Source organism: Falco rusticolus, chromosome 1 (genome assembly GCF_015220075.1).
Source record: "Falco rusticolus isolate bFalRus1 chromosome 1, bFalRus1.pri, whole genome shotgun sequence".
Classification (NCBI taxonomy): Eukaryota; Metazoa; Chordata; class Aves; order Falconiformes; family Falconidae; genus Falco; species Falco rusticolus.
The window spans coordinates 103,046,496-103,069,687 of record NC_051187.1 but is presented as its reverse complement, the minus strand read 5'-3'; the positions used below and the strand labels follow the sequence as shown (position 1 = coordinate 103,069,687).

The 23,192-nt window shown below is 40.8% G+C and overlaps 2 protein-coding genes across 14 annotated transcripts in view; one reads left to right on the top strand and one right to left on the bottom strand.

The window, feature by feature from the left end:
- The window catches only part of CCDC158 (coiled-coil domain containing 158), a 60,162-nt gene that overhangs the window by 19,318 nt on the left and 17,652 nt on the right, over window positions 1-23,192 (top strand). For 3 of the 13 annotated variants that reach the window (XR_005104980.1, XR_005104979.1, XR_005104978.1), the window contains exons 15-23: window positions 694-852; window positions 2,577-2,669; window positions 4,012-4,137; window positions 6,198-6,361; window positions 7,434-7,493; window positions 9,406-9,473; window positions 10,994-11,212; window positions 14,925-15,032; window positions 17,387-17,520. Coding sequence is in view for 7 of the 13 variants with exons in the window: in XM_037392559.1 (XP_037248456.1) it covers window positions 694-852; window positions 2,577-2,669; window positions 4,012-4,137; window positions 6,198-6,361; window positions 7,434-7,493; window positions 9,406-9,473; window positions 10,994-11,212; window positions 12,432-12,505 (963 nt within the window). In the remaining 6 variants the exon portion in view is untranslated. Of the gene's footprint in view, window positions 1-693; window positions 853-2,576; window positions 2,670-4,011; window positions 4,138-6,197; window positions 6,362-7,433; window positions 7,494-9,405; window positions 9,474-10,993; window positions 11,213-12,431; window positions 15,103-17,386; window positions 17,608-23,192 lie in introns of those variants that run through there. The other 10 variants (XR_005104981.1, XR_005104973.1, XR_005104970.1 and 7 more) reach the window with 10 other exon arrangements.
- Window positions 20,659-22,321, bottom strand: STBD1 (starch binding domain 1). Its single transcript, XM_037392669.1, has 2 exons — window positions 22,036-22,321; window positions 20,659-21,927 (listed from the first exon to the last, which is right to left on the bottom strand). Exons 1-2 carry the CDS (start codon window positions 22,283-22,285, stop codon window positions 21,128-21,130), a joined length of 1,050 nt encoding a protein of 349 aa, XP_037248566.1. The 5' UTR covers window positions 22,286-22,321; the 3' UTR covers window positions 20,659-21,127.

Sequence of the window (23,192 nt, the reverse complement as noted above, 5' to 3'; positions counted from 1 at the left end):
TCAAAAAGAATTTTACTTGATGCAATGGGCATCTTCTCTGTCTTCCCACTAACGTATATCAGGAGATACCTCCACCACATAAATTAGCCTTTTGCGTAGAGGCAAGTTTTTATTTATATTTGTTCTCTGAAAGAACAGTACTAGTTTCAATGAGAATCATGCTCTTCCATATTGGTTTGTTTTAAAAATGTCGACTAATGCTTCTGAATTTGGCCCGCAGTGCTTCTCCTCTGTTCTTTTGAGGTGGTTCTTTGCAGTTCTGGGTGTAAACTCTGTATACCTGGGTCTGTCTAGCCTATTGAGATCTTGCTAGCATTTTCTGTGACAAAGAAATCATTAAGTTACCAACAGCTGGAGTTTACTAAATGATCATTTATATCTGTTCACCGTAACCTGTCCTCCTCCTTTACTGGCTTTGGATCCTGTGGATCCTGAAGCTTTAGATTCCAGTTTCAGCATGGATCTAAAATCTGAGATGTTATTTCATCAAGACCAGTCCAATTTTGCTTTTCTTCATAAGACCTATCTCCTTGTTGCAAAAACTCATCTTTCTGCAAGATGCAATAGCTAAGCTTCTGAAAGGGTTAATTCAAATCTTTCAAAGAGAAAAAAATTTGCAGGAAAAAAACCCCGTATAATGTAGGTAGCTCTAAGTTTTTGACTCGTACTTCATTGTCCTCATCTTAAATTCAGGAGAAGCATTACCTCAGACAAAAAAATAGTAAACTAAGTCAAGAATTGAGCTATATTACAGCAGAAAATACCAAGATTGCCGGGGAACTGGAGATCCTGAGATCACAAGACAAACGTCTGAATGAAAAAATATCTAAGATGGAGACAGCCCTTGATAAGGTAATTTGAGGCAACTTTCAGTTTAGTGAGACTTCTGGGTGTCTTCCTCTGCAGTCACTTGGGAACAGAAGATGTCTGACCCCTTACATAGGTTGTATTTAGTATGTCCTGTTCACATGTACATTTAGTACTATTCACAGGTACTTAAGTTACTTACTTGAAGAGGTGTCTATAGTTAAGACTGCCTTCTGGTTTTTTGAATGGTAAAAGGCTACTATTTTCTTTGAGAGCTTTTGATTTACTCCTTACTAGCTCAGGGAAATATAAACTGCAGGGAATTTAAAGCAGGTTGACCTTACAGGCAGTAGATCAACCGTCCATACCTTCCACTGGCTCTTGGCACGGCTCCTGTCTCTGATGAGAGAGACTATTATTCAGTAAAACAGGAGCTCCACTGGAATTGAGTGTTGGCATGCCCTGACTCAACACTGTTGTCCATGCTCAGCCCTTTCTGGGGCCTTAGTCAACCAGCCGTGAATCCCTCAAGGCAAGAGAAATTTTAAAGAACATTGTGTTGTTTCTTTTGCCTTTTTTTTAGTTGAGGTTTCTGTTGCTGACCTACCTGACTCTTAAGGCTAGGTTCTACATTTTGGTCTGACGAGCCCATAAATCCCAGGTGCCCTACAGGTGAGGTGCTGTCTTCCAGAAGGAAGATTTCTTTTTTAGCTGCTCAGAATTCTAGCTTTTTGGCATGTAAATGTTCATGTGAGGTGTTGCGCTCAAGTTGCTTTATTACTTGAAAAAAAATAGTAAAAGTAATTCTGATACCTCCTCCCAAGTGTGGCATTTCTTCCTTTAAATGCTGGAAACTTGACTTTCTTTATAGTATGTATTATTGTGCACAGCACTAGCCACCTGACAGAGAAGCTGAGACACAGTGGAGGCAGGTGCTCACTGAAAACTTACACATGATACACAGAGTAACAATTCTTAGAAATTAGTAAAGGTTGTACTGTTGTCTGACAGGATGTTAGTATATACCATTGCAGAGCACCCATTGTATAAACATCATAAAATGTAATTGGCTGTCTTGCTCATTATTAACAATTCAGTTAAATGTTCAAAAAGCTGCTGCTTCTAACGATGCATCCACAATGTCTTGGGGAGCCTGCCCGTGCCTCAGTGGCAGTCATAAAGAAGCACAGAAAGAGAGCCAGGTGTTATTTTAAAATCGGAGACAAAACTCTGCTGGAGTGATAAAAGCAGTATGGTCCATAAAGATATTTCTCTTTTTGTGCTTTGGCTTAGAGCTTCATCTCTTGCTATCTTGATAAGCACTCAATGAAAAATAACTATATTATTAGGTCTTTTCAGAGTAAAATTTTAAAAGACTGCATAGCAACTTAACGAAGACAGATCAACAAAGTTATCAGCCATCCATTTTAAAACTTTCAGTGTAGTTTTGCCTCATTAGCACAATTGAATTTGGTAATCCCAGAGGTGTTCAGTAGGTCTAGGATTGTCTCTGACAGGTTCAACTCCCTTCTGTGGTACTATGGTGTGCATATTATAGCTCCTAGGATCACATAACCGGTCAGTTGCTTTTGTAAGCCTATCAGGAAAGACATCTGTTCATACTGCAATATTTCTGTACTGATAGCAGTAGATACATACAGCATCTGTACATGTACCTTGCTCTTTCTTTATCAGAAAAAGAACAGGAAAGAGTGTAATCCACAAAAAGGTAGCAAAATAATTTATGTCTCTTCTATCCTCTCTTACAGGTATCCATGCAATTTGCAGAATGTCAGTGCATAATCCAGTGTCAGGAACAAGAAGCTATACGCTTCAGACTGCAGCATACTTCAGATGTAAAAGTAAGCACACTACTAAGAAGCATGGGTATAAAGTTAGATGCATTTTCTTTGTGTCCTAACTTTAGGTTTTACCCCATTTATTGCAAAGTACTCTAAATTCAGTTTGTGTTCTGAAGTGCTTTTTACATGGAATACCTCATTGCTGCACAAGTCATGTCCCTAATTTCAATTACTTGAAGTGCTATTTACAGTAAGGACAACAAAAAAATTAAACAGCTACAGGACTATTGGACCATATGCTTCAGCTGCTAAGCTTTGGTTTCAGTGACACTGCAGCATTTTCTTGTGGTGCTCGGCAAATAAAAGCTAGAAATGTTCATGGCTTTATTATAGAAAATGAATTAGAAAGACAAGGTCTGTAGAGGATGCCTTTTACTACTGTGACTGTTTGAGACAGAAAGCACTAACAAACTTTTGGGCACCCACATCCTTCTTCAGGCCTGAAATAAACCCAGCAACCTCAAAGCTACATACAGGCTGGAAGCAAGGGCTCTGAGTTTAATTTCCTTATGTTAGTTAGTTAGGCAGCACAAAAAAATAATGAATCATTTTTAAGAAGCAAAGAGAAATGTTAGCAAGGGGAAAGGAAATATTGTCATGAGGCATCAGGGTTAGAGAAAGAAGGATGTGATTGCTATGTAGCTCAACAGGTGTCATTAGTGAAAGGTAGGGTATAGGGAAAATTTTTATTGCCCAAGAGATTTAGTCCAAACTCTTATCTTTAGTAATGAGTTTAATAAAGAATATTATTTACCTTTGCCTTATTTATAACTGTAAACTATTAAGGCTGCAGTGAAAATACTACTATAAATGAATGGTACACTTGGAACAGTAGTTTTCTCAAAAGAAATTACTGTCAGTGTTAGTGACCCACCCCAGTTCCTATTTTGAGTGAGAAATTACATGTTACATTCAAAATACAAATCTATATAAGTGATACAAAAAGTACTTCATATGAAGCACAGCAAAGGTGGGGAGTCTCGTACTCCAACAAAAGAAATTCTCACCCAAGTGGGGAAATAAAGGTATAAGTACTGTGGGACTGTTTAATTTTGTGGTGGCCCTGAGACATTCTCCACTTGATGTTCCAGTGCATACGTTAAAATTCTGAAAATAAGTGAAACTTCCACTCTTGGAGCCAGTTCAGTCACTAAAAGGGTTCTGACACACATATGTCTGAGCACACCTAATAAATATTAGGAAGTGTTTTGAGAATTGAGTGCTGCATATTATAAAAGATTTCACTAGGAGATATGCCCTGTTACAGAGTGCATGCTGTCTGTACCAGTTTATTCTGCTTGGCTACACTTCCTTATTCTGCTTGGCTAACATTCCTCTGCAGGAGTTGCAGGGCCCAGGCTACTCATCAGCTTTTGCTTCAGGCAGGCTGCGGCACATAGTGCCTCTTTCTCAGCTGCACTCTGCTGTTGTGCCACCTTCCCTGAACTTGGCCAGCTGTGCCTCTCATGTGAGTACCTGCCTCAAAATGGGGCACTGCATGGGAAACGGGCATTCCAAAGAGTCAGAATAACTCTAGAAACATAGAAAAATGGAATTTCTAACATAAAAAAATGGAATTTCTAAATGGGAGAGCATCTGTAGGAGTGTCCAAGAGCAGATTCTTAACATCAAAGCTTAAATGATTTTTTGTAGCTTCTCATACATTACGGCCTTTTGGATTTTCTTTTTGTCTGTTTGAAAAATATATGTAAAAACCAACTGGGCAATAAAAAATTCAACAGATTGTAATAGCAAGTTTATCTTACCTCTATCACCAATATCATCTATAAACTGTTACAATTGAAGGTACCAATCTGTAAGCAGTTTGGATTTCAGGTTTTTTATTTGCTAGTACTTTACTTGCTGTAAATCGTATTTGGCAGTGAAAATAGACTTGTACATAGTTCTTGATAAATTTCATCATCTGATTACCTGTAGTAGCTTTTAATACTTAAAACTTTCTCCAAGCTGGTGTTCCCTGATTTTGACCAGTATTATTCAAGAAGATACACTATTGTCCTTCCTTCCTCTTTTTTTTTTTTTTTGTGCATCTACATTTAGATATAAAAGAGATGCTAGTGTTATTCTGATTTTTCATTATAGAAAACATAAACTGGAATCTCTCATGGAAAAAAAAACAACAAAACACTTCGGCATTTTCTGTATGGATTTTGTATAATTGTCTGAAATAGACCTGATGTACCTCCCACAGAAATTGTTAGAGGTCTTTTCATTAATTTTTACCTCAAAATCTGTAGGAGACTACAAGTTAGTGCAAATATTAATGTTTTCAGCTTTACTTTCTGATGTGGTGACAAACATTTACAAGGAACAAAGGGTAGTTCATTCTGAGAAATCCCTGCAGCATCAGGCACTCCCTTTCTCATTTCTTTGAGTTAATAAATTTATACTTCTGAGGATGAAGAAGGAAAAAGGACCAATTTTTAATGTAGTACCATGGTGAGGACCTAAGAGATTGTAGGAGAACTTGATTCAAGATCTACTTGAATCTCCTTGGTTCCCTCATGTGATAGTACAAACTGAAGCAGCTCCAGCACTTGAGACAGCGACCCTACCTGCTCGGTAGCCTGGTTTCTTAGCTGGAATGTGGGAAAGAAGGGTTTGGTCTGACTCAGTATCACGTTGACGTGTTAAGAAGCGAAGGATTTGTCCTCCATATAAGCTCTGCTGAAACTAGTGTGTTCTCATTGGAAATGGCATTTTTTGCAACGAAAACATGTTAGCAAAATGTTTCTAGCCAGTTCCTTCTACAGTTGAAGTGTAAGTCAGTGGGAGCAGTGCTCTGAATGTGTGAAGCACTGAACAGTCTGAAAAATCCAGTTCTTCACAGAAAGGATTCTTTGAACCAGGCCTCTGCCTCCAGTCCTGATCAGTAAAATGAGAGTAATACTGCACTTCATCTCAGAGTTTGGCTGGGCAATAAAGTAGTTTATATTTGCAGACAACTCAGCTGTTACAGAAATGAGTGCCTATAGTAAACACCCTGGTATACTAGTATTTCTGTCTTCAGAGCTGTGTTTTTGTACTATACAGTAATACCTGGCATCACAGGTTAAAAAGGAGAAAGCAGAGTTGTCACATAAGCGAAGACTATTGGTTCTGAGTACTGAAAAAGGTAATAGTTGTATTGGGTGGGGAGGAAGCTTTCATAATTAAAGGCTTATTTTAATGTTTTTGATGTTGAAACAGTAGTCATCATCTTTTTACAACATCTATTCAAAACACAGATGTTAGCCATGTTCTCCCGCAATTATATTTAGTTGCTTTACACGTTTCTGTCAGATAACTTCCAGATAAAAGCACGATTATATGCAGAGAGTCTTCAAGTTACCATAATTTAGCCTCCAACACCTCTTAACTAAAATTACAAACAATTCGCCCTATTTCTAACTGGTAAGACAAGAGTAGAGGTGGGGGGAAACGTGTGAATTTGGATGAGTATAGGTAAGAATTGAAAAAGAGAGTGTCTTCATATAAATACTTTGTAACTGAATGATTTTATTTCAGGTGCCTTCCAAGCCAGGCATTTTGAAGGAAGAACCATTGCAGGGTCTAAAGAGGATTCTTCAAGAATTAGCAGGCTCAGACAATGACATTCCCTCTGTGGATCTTGGTGGGGATGACAGCAAGGGTGAGAGAAAATCACCTTTAGCAACCATGAGGAATACAGTGTAAGAGTAATATACTGTTATTTCTGTTGTGTGCTGTACTTGTATTGCCTTGTAAAACTAGGATGTGACTATTGATGTACTTTAGGAGAAATATAGGATGCCTTTTTGCAAGAAAGTTGGGTTTATGAGTAAGCTTGAGATAATCTGAAAGCTTCGAAAGCTTCTGTTGTTTGCCAGGTTCCTCAGATGCTTTAGGTGGTAGGGAAACGGAAGATGACCACACCATTTACCTTTATTGCTTGCTTTTTGGCATTGCCGCTTTTATTTTAATTTAGAACTCCTTTCTTCTTTTTCTGCCTTATGTAAAAATGCCTTCTCTCATTGTTAAAGGAGGCAATTCGTTTTTTTACAGAAATAATGATAATGACAGTGGTACATGAAGTTGAAAAGTGAATACAGCACGAATTCTGATGTTTCTAGTCCAGAGCATGAGGATACACTTCATAAAAAAGAATACAATTCTTGGCCTTTGATTAGGATCAAATTTATTTGAACCATGACACTTCTCCCATAATACATGCTGGTGGAACAAAATCACATCAGTCTCAATATCCTGTTTATGCTGGGTTTTTCTGCTTTTCCTGAGTATTTTTATTGAACAACGGGTCTGCCTGTTACCAGCATGCAAATTTTTGTTAACTTGAATATAGAAGCTTCTGTTTCACAATGAGGAAAAGGAATCATGTGCTGAAGTTGGTCTGTCTGTCTGTTTTTCTTAACTAGTAAATATACTACCTTTACCTTGGCTTTGCCTACCGTAGAATCCTTTGGAGACATGACAATCAACAGTGTCCTTTGCCAGCCTGTACTGTATAATTATTGCATATGTTCTTTGTTTATGGCAGTGGTAAGAGAAACTTTTCTTCCCTACATACTGTTACAAGCTTTTATGGTTCAGACCACGTGGATTTTATGAGAAATTTTCTCCCCTGCAACAGTGTTCTCTTGCAGAGCTGAAATGAGGATGGGAGAATCCCACACCTAATCTCTCAATACACAAAGCTGTCTGTCAGACTGTCTCAGTGCTGTTGGTAGTGCTAGTTCTGATGTCTTTTTACATCCCTCTACACAGAGGTGGTGCAAGTAGAGGGTGCGCTGCTCTCTTCAGTCTACGATCGGATCCTTGCAAGAGGTGAGAAATCAACCTCTGGAAAGGTTGCTGACAACACAGATATAGATGTTGACTGAGTGAATACAATAGGATGATACAGTCAATATTTTGAGAAATAAAAAGAGTTGTACAAAATGGATTTTTAAATTGGAAAGAAAATAATTGTTATAGTAAAGACAAGAAGTTCCTTGTAGATCAGAATTCTGAGATAGCTCAATAAAATAGCGACATATAAAATTCGTTGGCCAGGCTTGTCTCCTTAACCTCCAAAGCCCATGTTTCTATGTACCACATAATTGGTGTTAAACAAGTGAGAAATTGGTGTTAAACAAGTTTTACCAAAAGGCATTCAGCACCTTGGCATTTTCTGTGAAGAAAAATGTGGTAATGACATCCACAGGATGTTGCTGAGATCCATAGAAGTTAATTAATTTCCTTTTAAATGAGTACTTTATTAATTGAATAGAGAATCTTTGCCAAAAGATACAGAAGTGGTATATGGAAAGCTAGAACAACGTGCTTCCAGGTAGCTTCAGTAGAGCTAAGATTTTGTTGATGGTCTCCTATGAAAAATGAGATGAAGCTCAATTATAATTTTTTTTTTTGTTTTGTTCTCAGTGCCTTGGTTAAAAATTGCGCTGTATCCAAAGTTACTGTAATAGAATATAAGATGCCAGATGGCAAGTCCCATTTGCTATAAAATCTTACTTGTGTTTTTTAATTTTTGTCTGTGCCAAAGCTGAGGTTGTCACAAAAGCCTGACATAGAGCAAGAAGGTTTTGTATGATAAAGAAAGGTAGCACTTTGTATGCTTTGAGCATGCTTAGCTGGGGCAGGGTGGGGTGACGATAGATACAGATGGAATAGCAGAGCTGCTGGTGGAAAATGGAGCATTTCTACTAAAGGTCAGCATTACAATCTGCAAGATTTTTCTTGTCTGGGACACTTCCAGTGTCTCTTGGTGCTTATATTTAAAATGAGCCTAGCTGTGTTTTTGAAATTAATCAATGATCCATTTCCATTCCCTCAGCAAATACCACTGTACTCTAAGAATTCATAGTCTCTGAGAAAAGACAAAGGTCCAAACCTGGAAAAGGCAAGAATTTATGTTATGGCAGTCATCTGACGCTATTAGGTGAAATACAGGCTAAAAGGCACCTAATAACCAGAAGCTGGTCTGAAGAAGCTAAATAGAAGCACTGTTGTGTGAGTAATAAGAAGGAAGGTCACAACAGCATTAGTTGTCTAAAGCAGTTTATTGTCTTTTTTCCATCTTTATGACTACCAGGTATTCATAACAGATCTAGCCCTTTTATTTCCCAAAGGTACCCATTACTTCGGTAGTCTAAAGTCACTCCAACTCTAGTAAGAATCTTTTTAGTGAATTTGTACAAAAATTTTAGGATGTCTTTTCTTCACTATTACAATATGGCTGCCATTGCATCCTGCTTAAAAAACAAGCTCGTCTTCTGAAAATGTGAAATGCAGCAATCCCACTGGCAGGCTTTTGCTGGTTTTAAACAGTGGTATGTTTCTTCTGTGCAGGGAGACTGCAGCTAGAGATTAAGCTACTGAAAGCATCGTGGAAAAGGATACTTCTAGCTTTCACTTAGCTGAGTAACCTGCTTCTTAAAGTACTCATTTGAGATTCAGTTTCCTAAAGCTTTTTTAATACAGCATCAGTCCTGAGCTTGTTTGTATTGTTTTATTCATAATGCTAAAAGCTTCCTGGGAATTACAAAACAAAGCTGTGATGTTACTTTGATCCCTTTTAAGAGGGAACTCTGGAACTTATTTACATTGTCTGCTTTTAATTTACATGTATAAGACCTGGAGATTACACAGGAGAGCTTCACGTTCTCACTGTGGTAGCATTAGTAAAACTTAGCATAATACTTCCAGAATGCAAGTTTTGCCATGGTTTTGCTTGCAGGGTTCCTTCATGCTTACATACTGCAGATCTTCACTCCCAAGACGTTACCCAGCCCTTTACAGCCCTTGGTAAGTTTTCACTGGCCGCATTTGAGGATGAATGTGCCATACCAATGTCAAACTGGAACATTACAGAATATTACAGAAAATATAGTTCAAATATAATACATTTTCTTAGGTCATTTAGTCAAATACCTCTTAGCAGGTGCTATTACAAAGTCTCTGTTGCACTTATTGCAAAATCTGTATCTTGTTGCAAACCAGCTCCATGGCAGCTGATACCAGCACACCTAAAATGGATACCTTCTGTGGTAGTTATTCATGAATAGCGATAGTCTTGCATAATTGGTGTGGAAAATAATTGCCAAATTTTAGGCTCTTGAATTCTGTATTCAGGTATCTGAATATGGATGGGCTTTGAGAGGAATTGGGTCATTGCAAATTCTCTTGGTTTTCTTCCAAGTACTGTGTGCTCAGTACCTTTTAAAATGTGGTAACATGAATTTAGTAACCTATACAGAAATGTAAGGATATGGCTTTGAGCATCAGGTTTGAAGATACTAGTCATAGCTGCCTTCTGTTTCCTTACCCGTAGATTATCCATTCTGTGAATTTTCTATGAAAATTGCCTGCAGATGCTGATATATATTTAATCGTTCTCAATTAGTATTTAAGCGCCCGTGCTTCAGAGATAGACTAGAATTCCTGTGTCCTGAGGAGTGACTGCTATGGGTCCTCATTTTATATTTCTGAGCATTAAGAAAAGCTCGTGGGCAGTTGCTGTCAGCCTTCTAGCAGACCTACTGCAACATCCAGGAAGTTTTCTTAGCTTTCAAAATAGCTACAAGTAGCATTTTTCACATGGAAGACTTGAGAAGTAGTTAAACAAGGGGAGTTTGTTAGAAACCCTGCACATTATTTTCAGGACATCCCAGGAGGGGTGTTAATAAGGAAATGGGCAATGGGAAGAAAAAGAAACATTGTAGTAAATTCTTCCTCTCATTAGTTGCATGCGAACTTTTTCATTCTTTTACACATAGTCTGACATACATATGAAAATGTGTTACATAATCCATTGATTGCATATTTGTATGCATATCTTGTCTCTTTTCTTTATGATTTGCTTTATTCAAAAAAGTTACTGGAAAGGAGGGAAATGGCAGACCTGTGTAAGCAACATTGTTTTTTCTGCTTCTTATACCTAAGAAATGAGATCCAAATCAGCTGTAACATATGGGGAATCTTGAGTTGTTAGCAGCTAGGATATTCCCATCAGGCTGTTTTGAAGGTAAACGTGGAGCAAGTAGCCTGTTGAAAAAAGCAGGCCCTGCTTTCTCCTAGGTAGGTTTCCTGGCCATTCTTCACACTTTACAATGGCCTTTGTAAACAATCACTTTAACAGAAACAAGCATGTTTTGCAAAAAGGCTATAGTCTCCTGCGACCTTGGCTGCTGATAAGGAATGAAAAGGGTGAAAGAGTGCCATGAAGGGAACCCAGTCCTGTAACTGTTACAGAGATAAAGTCAAAGCTTGTGTGCAGGTTTCTTTTCAGGTGTGTGCCCACTGCTTTTTGCTTGGATATCTCCTAGGAGGTGCATCCATCTCCTCAGCAGCTCCATGTTATACATCCTCTCCCAAGAAGGTCTCTCAGGAGGAGAGATGCCGAGAAAAGTCTCCAGTACACTTACTATTAACTACTCCACCTGATGACCTTGCAGCTGGCCCCAGCACCTCACCACAGCACGGACCATCCCCATCTGCAAGGAAGGTTGGCTCTCCAGAGGGTGCAGCCACAGTCCCCCAGATACGTAAGTCTGCTCCCCTTTACTGATTCACAGAGCTTGGCTGGGTCTCTTCCCAGCCAGTACAGTGAGTGAGTTATAAACTGTGGGTTAAATTCAGCCATTCAGCAATTCTGTAAAATCCAGTGGAGTCCCACCATTGTTCACTGATAGAGTCTTTCACAGTTTGTGGTAGCTGTACTTCATACCACATTTATTTTTTATGTACCGTTGTAATACATTGCTTATGGAATCCATTCACGTTGCTGAATGTAAACACTAGCAATTCTCAAATGTACAGGGCTGACGCAGGATTGATCTTCCATTTTTGGTTCCAGCAAGTGCAATTACGTTATGCAAATTTATTGAAACATAATTTACTGATGGTTCATATTAAAGCACTGCTTTAGCAGCTCTGGCCCACTTACCTAAAAGTGACCTGTTCTTGCTTACGTCAAACTGGCTTCACCCTGTTACAGTTCTGTTCAAGTAGAAGGTTTTTTTCTGTGATAAATGAATTGAGTAAAATGTAGCAGCTAATTAATGTATTATACAAAGGGGAAGGGAAGATTAATTCCATACACCACTAAATTTAAGAACTGGTACATTGCTTTATTCAGGTAAATAGACCATAGGGATGCTTAACATCAGTATTTGCAGTAACAGGCAACACAATTGCCTGATATTAATATTTGTAATAGATATTGTGGTTCTTGTAACACATTTAGAAAAGTTCTGGGGTTTATTGATAATATTGATGTAAGGCTGTTTCTGTGTAGCTTCTAAGTGATAAAAATAAGCTTTCCTGCATTACAAAATACATATGAGGATGATGAACATTTTCAAGGTAGGCTATTAATTACTTGCAAGCGAGCCAGGCTGTCAGGACTGCTTTTATTACATTTAAGTGGCAGAAAGACCTCAAAATGAGTAGCTGTGATAGGAAAAACAGGTAACCAACCACATTTTCAAATAATACCTACCAAATACCATTTTAAAACATTACATTTCTCTATTTTGCAAGGTCTGAAAACACCATTTCTCTTAGAGGGTACATAAGCACTGCAGGTATGAGTGTAATAGAGGTGCTGCAAACCTGTCACTAAGCTAGTACAGGCAGAAATCTAACCCTAGCTCCAGGGAGCTCAAAAGGACTAACGTTTCCTGCTTCTCAGGTGGGATTTGTTGTATAGTTTCAGCCTAACATTAGCATGTCTGTATTGTGTTTTTGTTTTTATTAATGCAGACTTCTCCTCGGTCACTTTATCTTTTGCATTTTGGAAGCATCAGGACCTTCTCTTTATGCAGAGTGGTATCTAAAACTGCTGGGCTGAGCAGTCACTCTGACTGGACCATTAATGTTGTTGCTCATTGACCTTTGCTTCCCCTAGCTGTCTGGATATGCAAGGAGGAAGTGCGTATTTTTTAGTTCATCTGTATTTTCAGTGCATGTTTAACAACTGAGAAATACCTGTTCATGAGCAAAGTGCAAATATGCATGGCTTTTCCCTGTCAAAGCGCTGAATTTGCTATGTGAGTACATGCATGTTTCTGTACCTGTAGAGCAACCTGTTTCAGGAAACACGCAGGCGTTGTGGTGTGGATATCTCTGCAATTGGATGTAAACCACAAATTGTTTTGCGTGTAGACCACAGGAGATCTAGCAGGTCACAAACGTAACATTCAGTCAATCACCAGTCATTGTTCAGTTCAAAGAGGAAGATAAGTGGCATCACTTTTTTTTGGTTGTGTTTTGGGGCTTTTGTTTTGTTTGTTAATCTGATCAGCCAGTTACGTCCATCTCAGGCTGCTTTTACTATTATTTTTTTTTTGCCTCTTTTTATTTGAGAATTGATGACTACCACAAAGATGAAATGATCCAAGTTCTGGTCAGAAGAGGCTCCAGGGTGAGAGACTGTAGTTTGTAAAGTACTGGTGTGACCATGGCTGCCTGTGGGTGTTAGTGTTCAGTCAGACAGGCACAATGCCTGTTGAATTCTGCACTGCTCTGGATATTCAAAGACTTAGAATTTCTGGATTTATTCTTGGCCTTAGTAAATTACATCATTCTGTACCTTCGTTTTCTGTTTTCCTTTGTACAACGTTTGTACAACGCTTGCAGTTTTACTGGCAAGGAGGGACTTGGATATTGTAGGCATAAATAATATTTTAGTAACAAAAAGCACTTTTCCCCATTTGGGGAATGGAGAAAACTTACAGGCAAAGTAGAAATGTGGTTGTGTTTTCACTTAGATACCGCTAAATATAAATTTCTATTAATAACCTTGTCTTCTTACTAATTTTCTTTGCTACTGGAAGTTTTGTTGTTTTAAATTTTATTTTCTAAGAACTTTACTTTAGGTGGAATGTTTACATAATTTATAATGACCTTTATAATTTTTTTAATCTGTGATAACATACTGATGAATAATTTTCTCATTAGCCTCTCAGCCCCTGGAAACTAGTGAGAATACACCTAGGAGGCTAAGAACAAGATGAAAGGCCTGCAAAACCTGGTGCAATCATTGCAGATAAAAAACCAAGGTGCCATAATTTACCAAAAATATTCCTATTTTTATTTAAAATACTAATGCTTTCCAGAAACTCTTCTTGTTACCTGCCAAAGCACTACCCGTGCTTTTGTGTGAGTTCAGTTGAGATGTGCCTGTTTTACTAGCAGTACCCACTTCTACATTATCCTGCTCCTAGGAGAGTAGATTAATTCCGCAATGCACTGTTGCTCAGACCCTTAATTCCAATAAGCTTCAAGATCTTTGACATTTCAAACATGGCAGCTGGTCAGGGATGCCCTTGTGTGCTGTCATGTCCAATTAAATGAGATTTTTATCAAGCTGATGACTCTCATGGAAACTGAAAGATACTTCAACAGCAGTAGACTCCAAAAGCAGTGGCCTCAGAAGCATAACCTTTCCTCCCCAACATTTTTTAAAATCTGAGATGACCACAGTGACGACGGAGAATTTTTTCAGGTTATCTTCTGGCTCCCTTTGAAGTCACTGAGAAAATGCTCATGAGCTCCTGTGATGGCAGGATGCCAAGTGAGAGGGAATTTCTTTTCTTTGCACTCTTTCTTATTGCATGTTGCTGTTGATTCCCCTTTGCCCCTTTAAGTCTCACTGCATAGATTTGTTATTATAGTTTCCCCACATCATGCGGTGCACACGTGTCAGAGACATACAAGTGACCCAATTTAGGTAAAACTCCATCAAATTGTTTATATAAGTTACAAAGTAAGTGTTCTTATTTTTATTCTTTGCCATCCATTAACATCATCAGTTTGCCTGGTTTTTATATCCACATAAAAAAATATATTCATATCTGTAATGTGTCAAGAATTACTATAGAAAAGTGGGGGGGGAAGCCTTTTGTGTACACACTAATTAAACCCATTTCCATGAGCGCTGGGGCAAAGGGATTGACTTCACTCCATCCCGTAAGAGAGATTCTGAAATGAATAGCATTTCACCACGACTCCAGCATTTGGTGCTTTGGCTTCACAAGGCAGATGAGATGGTGCCTGTTTATAACTAGGTTTATCTTTTCTGTTAAGGCCCTGCATATAAAGAATTGCAAACTGAAGTTGCATTTATAAGGGCTTGCTAAGTACAGTGTAATGTGTAGGAGGACATTACAAAGCTTCAGGTGTCTGCATCAGAGGCTTCAATCATTTTAACATTAGGTGGTGTTTCAGATAATCCGTTCTTGCTGCTTTTTTCAGCCATGTCGCCAATGATCAGAGCTCAGGAAATGAAGATAAAGAAAGCAAATTAAAAAGAGAAAAAACTATCAAAGTGAAGATGCTGTATACATTACTGATTACATTCACGTATGTACATTGTGTTTAAACTATGTTCTATTTTTAAAGATTAAGAATAAAATTTCTTACAATTTTGTAATTCTTGCCTGGAACCATGCCACTCTTTACAGTTTTTATTTTTAAATGAGGGGGGAGTACAGAGGAGTAGAAATACATCCTAAATAGACTTTTTCACTGGCACACATTTTCAGTAGGTGTGTGCTGTGAGGAGCACTTGGCCACAGGGCATTGCTTACTGCTTCAAGTTCCAGGTTTTCTTCCATGTCTTCTGGATCTTGCACACCATTTCAGGTCCTGGTTTTTATAAAGTTAGTTTTGAAATGGTTCTTTGGGTTTTTTCTCCTTGTAAAATAAATTGGTTTTCCCCTCCCTCCATATTCATGTGATTCCTTCAATAAATTCTGATTGATTTAGATGTCCCAGAACTGCCAAGTGTTTCCAATAAAAGCAGGAAACTTGCCTATACTTCCTGTTAATGTTAAGATAAAGTATTGAACCTCACACCTAGAACCGCAAGACTGCACAGATTTTATCTTTTACCGTGATTCCTTTAAGCAGAATAGACTAATCAAGTGGTATTTGTAATGTAATTTTCACTGTTTGTTGGGTTATTTGGCTTGATTCATAGTAAAGATGGAAAGTCCACAGTCTGCCTTGGGATTAGCTTTGTAAGCACAGCCCTCATATTTTGACTTACAGCTGAGGGGGTGTGTGTTCCTCGTTTGGGACTTTTTGTCCTTCTTCAATCCATATCCCTCTATAAAAACTAAAATAGATGATGTTTAGGCAGCAAAAAATGCATTTTGAATCTATACTGACTTTTTTCCTTATAACAGTCTAGTTATAGACTTACTTAACTGGTCTTAAATATCAGGCTCCACCACCCATATTAAATTTGCTAAAATAGCTGGACATACTATTTTCAGCTGGTCTCCAAAATGCTCTTCACTTGAGTCACCAGCACAGACAACCTTCTCTTAATATGAATGCCTAAGAATAACGTTTTCAAAGGCTGTTCCTAGTTTAAGATCTGGTAATAAACAGGAAGGTATATTGAGCACACCTGGCACATATAGTAATTTATTTTAAAACCTCCTATGTCTTTTGACATTTGAGGATTTTGCAGCGGTGGGCAAATGACTTACTGCACTTAAAAGAATTAAAAGACTATCCAATGCTAAAACCAATTCCAAAATAATAAGATGAGCAGAGTCACCGAAGTATCAGATTGATATTTAAAGCCTCATTAGTGTTTGACAATATCTCAGGAAACAAGGTTTTGAAAGAAAGACAGGGGAGGAAGAACTCATCCCAAATTGAGTACTTTTCCAGAATTTGCCATTTGATTTTTGTCTGGGGACTCTTCATGAAGAGCAGATTAATAGTTCTGTCCCTTCAGAGTTTAGCAAGCCTGTCTGAGAAGTTGGTCACTGCTGGGCTGGTAGCAGGGGCGTCCTTGCTGCAAACAGTGCTAACAAAACAAGGGGCAAGCATTTGTGTTTTTCCTCATCTGCTTTCTGAAAAACAATTACTGCCTTGGATTTGTGGCAGCATGGAATGCCATGCTTGAATTCAAGGGGCTTACCCTGTGAATTTTGCCTAAACCAATGATACGTAACCACCACTCGGCAAAAGTAGCTTCATGAGCACAAGCCATGCAGGTACAAGCTGGTTTTGTTGTCTTTAAAGCTACAAAGCTAAATTAAGAGCAGGTCAAATCTCTGGAGGTCTTCTTGTGTGGGAAGGAGAGAATAGTGAGCTGTTCCTAAACTGTCCTCTGTTTGTCAACATATTTTGATTTAATTCAGATAATTTTTTTCCACTGATTCTGCAATTTTTTGCAACAGTGTTGCAATAAAGGCATCTCCCCTTTTGGTTGTATTGAAAATGAAAGTATCATTTTAGATGGCTGTGTGTCACAGTTTGGACTTGTTATACTTATTTGAGGGATCTACCAAAGTTTTTGTAGGAAAGGGTGGGGTGTAGAGAATGAGAGCACATATTCACCCTGTAGCCCAGCAGGCTGCAAAAGTGCAATGAGAACAGACCTCAGCTGTGTGCAAGGAACCAAGCCAAAAAGAGTTTCAGACTGCAGCTCTGTGAGAATGGAAGGGAGCAGGTGGAGAGGTACAGGTAGCCAGAGAGAAGGCAGATCTGCCAAGCAGAAAGGCAGCATTGACATCCTTGCGCTGGAACTCGGTGGAGTTGGAAACAGATCTGGGCTTCCTCCGTGCCACCAGCAGAAGGCAAAGAATTGGCCTGGGGAGGTGAAAAAAGGGTCATAGACTTGTGGGCCCTAGAGCAGCTGTATATGTCCTGAACTGTGCAGCACAAATAGCACTTTATTATTCCATGTCATACAGGTGGATAACATAGGAGGACTGTTAGGCAAATCTTGACCACAGCAGGACACCACAGATGGCAACCAGACCCCTGGAGCGAAAACCTAATACGAATCTAATATTTTTTAATGGATCATGTGGAGACACTCCAAACAGTAAGTTTATCTCCCAAAGAAGACGTGGGATGGGCACAGTTTTTGCAAAGACACCTGTAGAGTGAATAGGAAGTAAACAAGTTGCAATGCAATTTTTTGTATGTGACTTTGAACTGATGTATGCCCAGGACCCATTCCAGCCTCAGGCTGTCTGCTCAGTTTACCATCCAGGTACAGGTTTAGCATTTGTATACCAACTACTTCACAAATAGGAGTAGATTGCATTTCACCTAAAAGTAATAAAATGTCTAATTTGTCAGAAGTTCATTGTCAGCAGTATGAGCAGGTGAACTTAAAAGGTAGATTGTTGGCTGCAGTCTTTCTGGCTTTGCCATGCTGTGAGTGAGACAGTTTATTATTTGCTTTTAGGTATCCTGAGCTGCTGGCTGCTAGGGTGTTACAGCCACATAGGAATGTCAGCAAGCATTTGTTTCTCACATGTAGCGTCACTGGTCTCACAGCCAGGACACAGTAGTAGATAGATACCAGCCCATTCTAGCATAATCATTTTTATGCAGGAGGGCAACGTTGTTTAAATCTGCCTTCATGCTTGAGTGAATAGATTGTTCAATAATGAGAAATCACCTCTGTAAACTTGGAGAAAATACTCTAGATTGGACAAGCAGATTAGTGTGTTCTTTCACCATGCAAATAACATTTAATTTACTTAGCATAGGCCCTGCTGGGCAAGCAGTGATGTGAATGGCATTGTAATTTAAGAGGTTACAGCAAAAGTGCAATGCAGGTCTTAGCATAAACCTTGCTTGATCATCCAGCAAGATGATGCAATCATGAGAACTATATGCATTATCTGTGGGATCAAAGTACAGGGTGTTTAATGAAAAAAAATTCTTAATTTGAGAGACTTCTCAGGGCTAGTCTGTTTGAAACATGTTCATCATTCCATTAGAGAATCTATTCTAGTGTAGGTTAAGTGGCTTTCTAGTAAATCTCTTAATCTAATACCACAGTTAATCTTCTCAGACAAGCCTCCAGTGCATATAAATACTCTCAAATGGCAGTGGCTGTTGGACAAGTGATTTTTAAGTTGACAGTAGCTTGTTCTTTGAAGAGCCTGCATCAATGGGAAAAAATTGTAAATGTCTTGAAATAATGTTTAGCTTTGACTTCAGTGATTTCTGAAGATCAACTTCTATTTCAACTGTACCTTTGTATATTAGGTATATTGTTCACTTACATTTATTGACAGAAAAGCTAAGTGCAAGAAATGCAGTTAAGGTACCAAGCCATGAGTTCCAGCACAATTTCACCTGTTCAGTTAAAGCTGTAAGTTACTGACTGAAACCCACACAAAGGTTTTGTGTACTCAGTTGTGGTGCACAAGGTCAGAACTTAAGAGCTTTCTGTTTATACACAGTGAGCATAGTCATAATTAAACAGTAGAAATACCTGTTACAGTAAAGCAGTAGCCCCTAAAATGAAAAGAGCTTCATGTTAATACTCATTTTTTAACCCACATGTAACTATATCCTATTTTTCCTTTTGAGTTTATGTAGTAAGTAACTCAAGTACCCTATGAGTTTCCTGTTGAGAGAGTTGAGGACTAGTGTGTGTATATGCACCTGTTGAAAGACCACTGAAGCAGCATCAATCACAGGCTGAATTGTCAGCTCTGTCCTCCCTTTTGAGTCAGTTGCCAGAAATGATACCACATTCCTTCCAGAGCTGCAGTACTTCTCATACGGAAGTAGTTACAGGGGTGCTTTTCAGCCTGGAAGCACAGTTAACAAAAAGCTAACAGTCAGTCTTGAGTTTAGCTCCCACCCACATTTGCTACCTTGTTCTCTTTTTGTAAAAGGTGTCTTGAAGGAAATGAAGTGTGTTCAACTGAATCTTCAGGTTGCTCAAGACAACCAGAAAACAAAGCTAGCATCTACAGAATAACTGACCCACAGAACAATTTGCTTTGTCATGTAGCAACAGCTGGGCTGGCTTGTTTTACATGAGAAAGAGAAAGCTCCAACTTGTCGATGCAGTTGTTCATATGCCTTAGTCTCTCTCACTCCTCACTCTCCCTTCAACACCCCTACAAAATTTTCTTTAGCTGTTTTGTGGCTATGCCAGCCCACACCCAAGGATTTGTTTCATGAAGCAGCTGATCTGAAGTCCCCATAACAACAATTCAGACACTGGTTCTTCATAACAGCTCTAATATTGTCCCCCCAGCTGGATGTCCATTAACCATTACATGCAGGAAGTAAGCCTCTGAAACTCATCTTCCAGTCTATCACCAAAATCCATTCTATTTCACATACTCAGACTGCTGCAGCATGCAAAGCAGGAAGGAATTCGCACAATTAATTAGATCAGCATTGCGCTTTTGAAGTGAATGTTCCAGACCAAAGTGGTAATTTATGCACTTCCAGAATTCCTACAAAACTGCTTTTCAGACTAAATTCACTCTAGGGAGGTGATAGGTGCAAGCTAGAGCCAGGCTCCTCGTTATGGAAAGAGGAGCTTGAAGTGTCATCAGGTCTTTGTAACCAGAAATACAAAAAGCAGGCAAGCAGAGCAGCTTTCTGCTTCTGTCATATAAAAAAATATCAACTGGTTGAAGCTGGAAGTATTTTACTTTATCTGGCATAATAGAAGGCCACAACTTAAAATTGGTGTTGAAAATCTTAGTCTTCAGGAAAAAAACAAACCCCAAAACCAAACAACGTAAGAGTTTAAGCCAAGTAGTTGCTAACAATACTGTGGGGTATTGTTACTAGGTAAGCAGACTATGCCACCTAATTCTTTCAGAAAGAATCTTACTCCCTAGCCATCACAGCAGTCCAGTTGCTGTTTGGGGTTTTTTTTGTTTTGGTTTTTTTTGTGTGTGTTTTTTTTTAAAAAGCTTGCTCCCACCCTGACAAAGTAATTCATTAAGCCCAGACAGTCCTTTCTGACCTTTACTCTCAGCAGGATGATCTGACTAAAAGGGACTTACCTGCCAAGCCTTCATTGGAGCAGAGGTGCTTCCTGGAAAGTAGGGAGTAGAGAATTAAGTCCTTTGGGGTTAAACCTTTGTTACTCCCAAGAGTGCCAGCTACTTTTCAGGAATTCTTTAGCACTAAGATTTCAGGTCAAGTAACTCACTGCTATCAAAGTTATTAAAATGAGTCAGTTCACTGGTCAAGTTGTAACAGACTGTCAGTCTGAAAATGTTTATTGTTGCTCAATACATTACATAAGTTAAAACACTTAAGTTACTATTACAGTGTAGGTAACCACACTTCCTAGTATGCTTCAAAAGCCGTAAGCAGTTAGTACAAAGATGCATCCCACAGCCCCACTCAAAGCAACACAAACTCAAGTCCAGGGTCCAGATTTACCTGGACAGGCAGCTGCTTGGAATGCTGCTCATGCCTTCGTAGCCTACCTTGCACATCTTCAGAATGTGTTTGAAGTTGATTTTTCAGGTTGCTAAATGATTTCCTAAAGAGGGGGGCAGAGATCTGATGCTCGCATTTTTACCAGGTTTGATAGGGGATTTTACACAGCTCTGCACTTGAGGCTTGCTACTGAAGGAGGGTTGAAGTTTAGGGGCTCTGTAATTAGTCTATGCAGGTTTGCCATTAGATAAGCACCTTCCCAACCCCCATTAATGGTATCCCCACCACTGATGAACCATTTGATCTTCATGTTCAGTCACTAGGGTCCTGTTACCACATTCTTCCCAACGTCGGACCTTCCCATTCTCCACCAAGATAAATTTCCACTCTACTTTGGTGTCTACTGGCAAACTAATGGATTCAGACCAGAAGCCATCCTTGTCATACTTGAGGGGAACATAGCTGTGCCACTGGCCCAGACACTCATGGTCACCAGTAACACCTATCAGCTGAGCATCAGAGTGTGTGAAGTAGTGCACACGGAAAGTCACGTGGATATTTTGGAACATGGGGGGCACGGCTGCAACTCTCTTGGCTTTCAAGTCCCCATCAGGGCAGTCTCCTTGATCCCATTCCTTGCTGTCAGAGTCTTCCACGCTGCTGTTCTTGCCAGCCTCCCCCCAGGCCAGGTGCTCGGAAACAACTTCCCACTCTTCCTGGTCCAGGTCCCTGCTCTCAGCTGGCTGACCCGGCCGCTCCTCACTCGCATCCTTACAAACATCATCAGAGGCTCCGGCTGAGTTCGTGCACCATCCGTCACTTGCGGATCCCACCTGGGCTCTCTGCTCGCCTGCCGGGCCGCCGTGGGTGCCAGCCGGCGGGTGCTCCCTGGGGTCGGTGGCACCCCGCTTCGGGAGCTGCCGCTCCACCTCCAGAAGCTCGCTGCTGCGGACGTGGTTATGCTCCTTCCCGGCTACAGCCGCTGGATCCTCTCCTGGCCCCCGCGGCAAGGCCAGGGCAGCAGCCTCGGCGCCCCGCAGCTCCGGCTCCCCGCTCCCCGGCGGCTCCCCTGCGAACGGCACCGCGTTAACCAGGCGGGGGTCGAGCGGCGCAGCCCTGCCCAGCCCCGCAGCCGCGAGCCCCCGGCCGGCCCCGAGCAGCGCCCCCGCCCCGGTACCTGCGGCCGCCGCCTGGCTCCTCGCCCCCCGGGGCCCCTCGCCGGCCGCCGCCCGGCCGCCCTCCTCGCCTCGCCCGTCGCGGCCGCCGTACCAGAACCAGGCGACGAGGGCGGCCAGCAGCCCCACCAGCAGCGCCGGCCACAGCCCCGCTCCCAGCCAGCCCGAGGCGCGGCCCTCGGCGGGCAGGGCGGCGGGGCGCGGCGCGGCGGCGGGCGGCTGCAGCACGGGCGGGCCGCGGTCCCGGGCCATGGCCGAGCGCGGGCGGCGGGGTGGCCGCCCCCGGCGCCGCTTATAGCCGGGCTGGGCCCCGGGGAGGAGCCGGCCCGCGGCGGGAGGGGCTGCCCTTGGCGCCGGGAGGGCGGGGGCGGCAGGGGAAAGGCGGCTCAGAAGGGAGAAAGTAGGAAGTCAGGGGGGCAAAAGTTGGAAAGCTTGCTTTCTCCCCCCCCTCCCTTTTCTACCATCTCTCCCTTCCCCCCCCCCGCCCCGTATCTTCCCACATTTTGGCCCCGTAGCCCGGCACTCTGCTCGGGGGAGCCGTGCTGCCAGTGTCGTACAGCACGGGTAACGCGCAAGCGGCGGGGGCTGCACGCGAGGGTCGGGGGCCGCTGCCTGAGGTTTGTCCCGGTTTTGTATGGAAGCAAGCACTGGAGCTGTCAGCTGCGGAACCTTGTGGAGTTTAACCCTAGCAGTACCGTGGCCTCAGGTCTGTGTGCTCTAACAGGGTGCACGGAGGGTGTCTGATCCGCCTGTGCTTTCGATGTTTGAGCTCGTGAAAATGCAGGCTTTCTCTGGTATCCCTGAGAAGTGAATTAACGACTAATTTGGAACTTCTGCACCATACTCGAATGACTACAACTGGATTTCTTAACTTTGTCCTGCTCTCCTGTCTTCCATATTATGCTCAGGATGCTTTTTTGGCCTACCAGCACTTCAGAGTCCATTAGTGCAGAGGATATTTGATGGGGTTTTTTTAATTTACCTTCATTTTACCTACCTAGTTTTCCTCTTGAAGTGATGATGTAAAATTTTATTTCAAAACAGATAAATCTTACTAGGAACCCAAGAAATCTACTAAACACAACTCAAGACTCTCTGTTTTGAATTGTTAATTTTGAAGTGATAAACTGTGAAAATGTTTATCAGTGTAGACTATTAA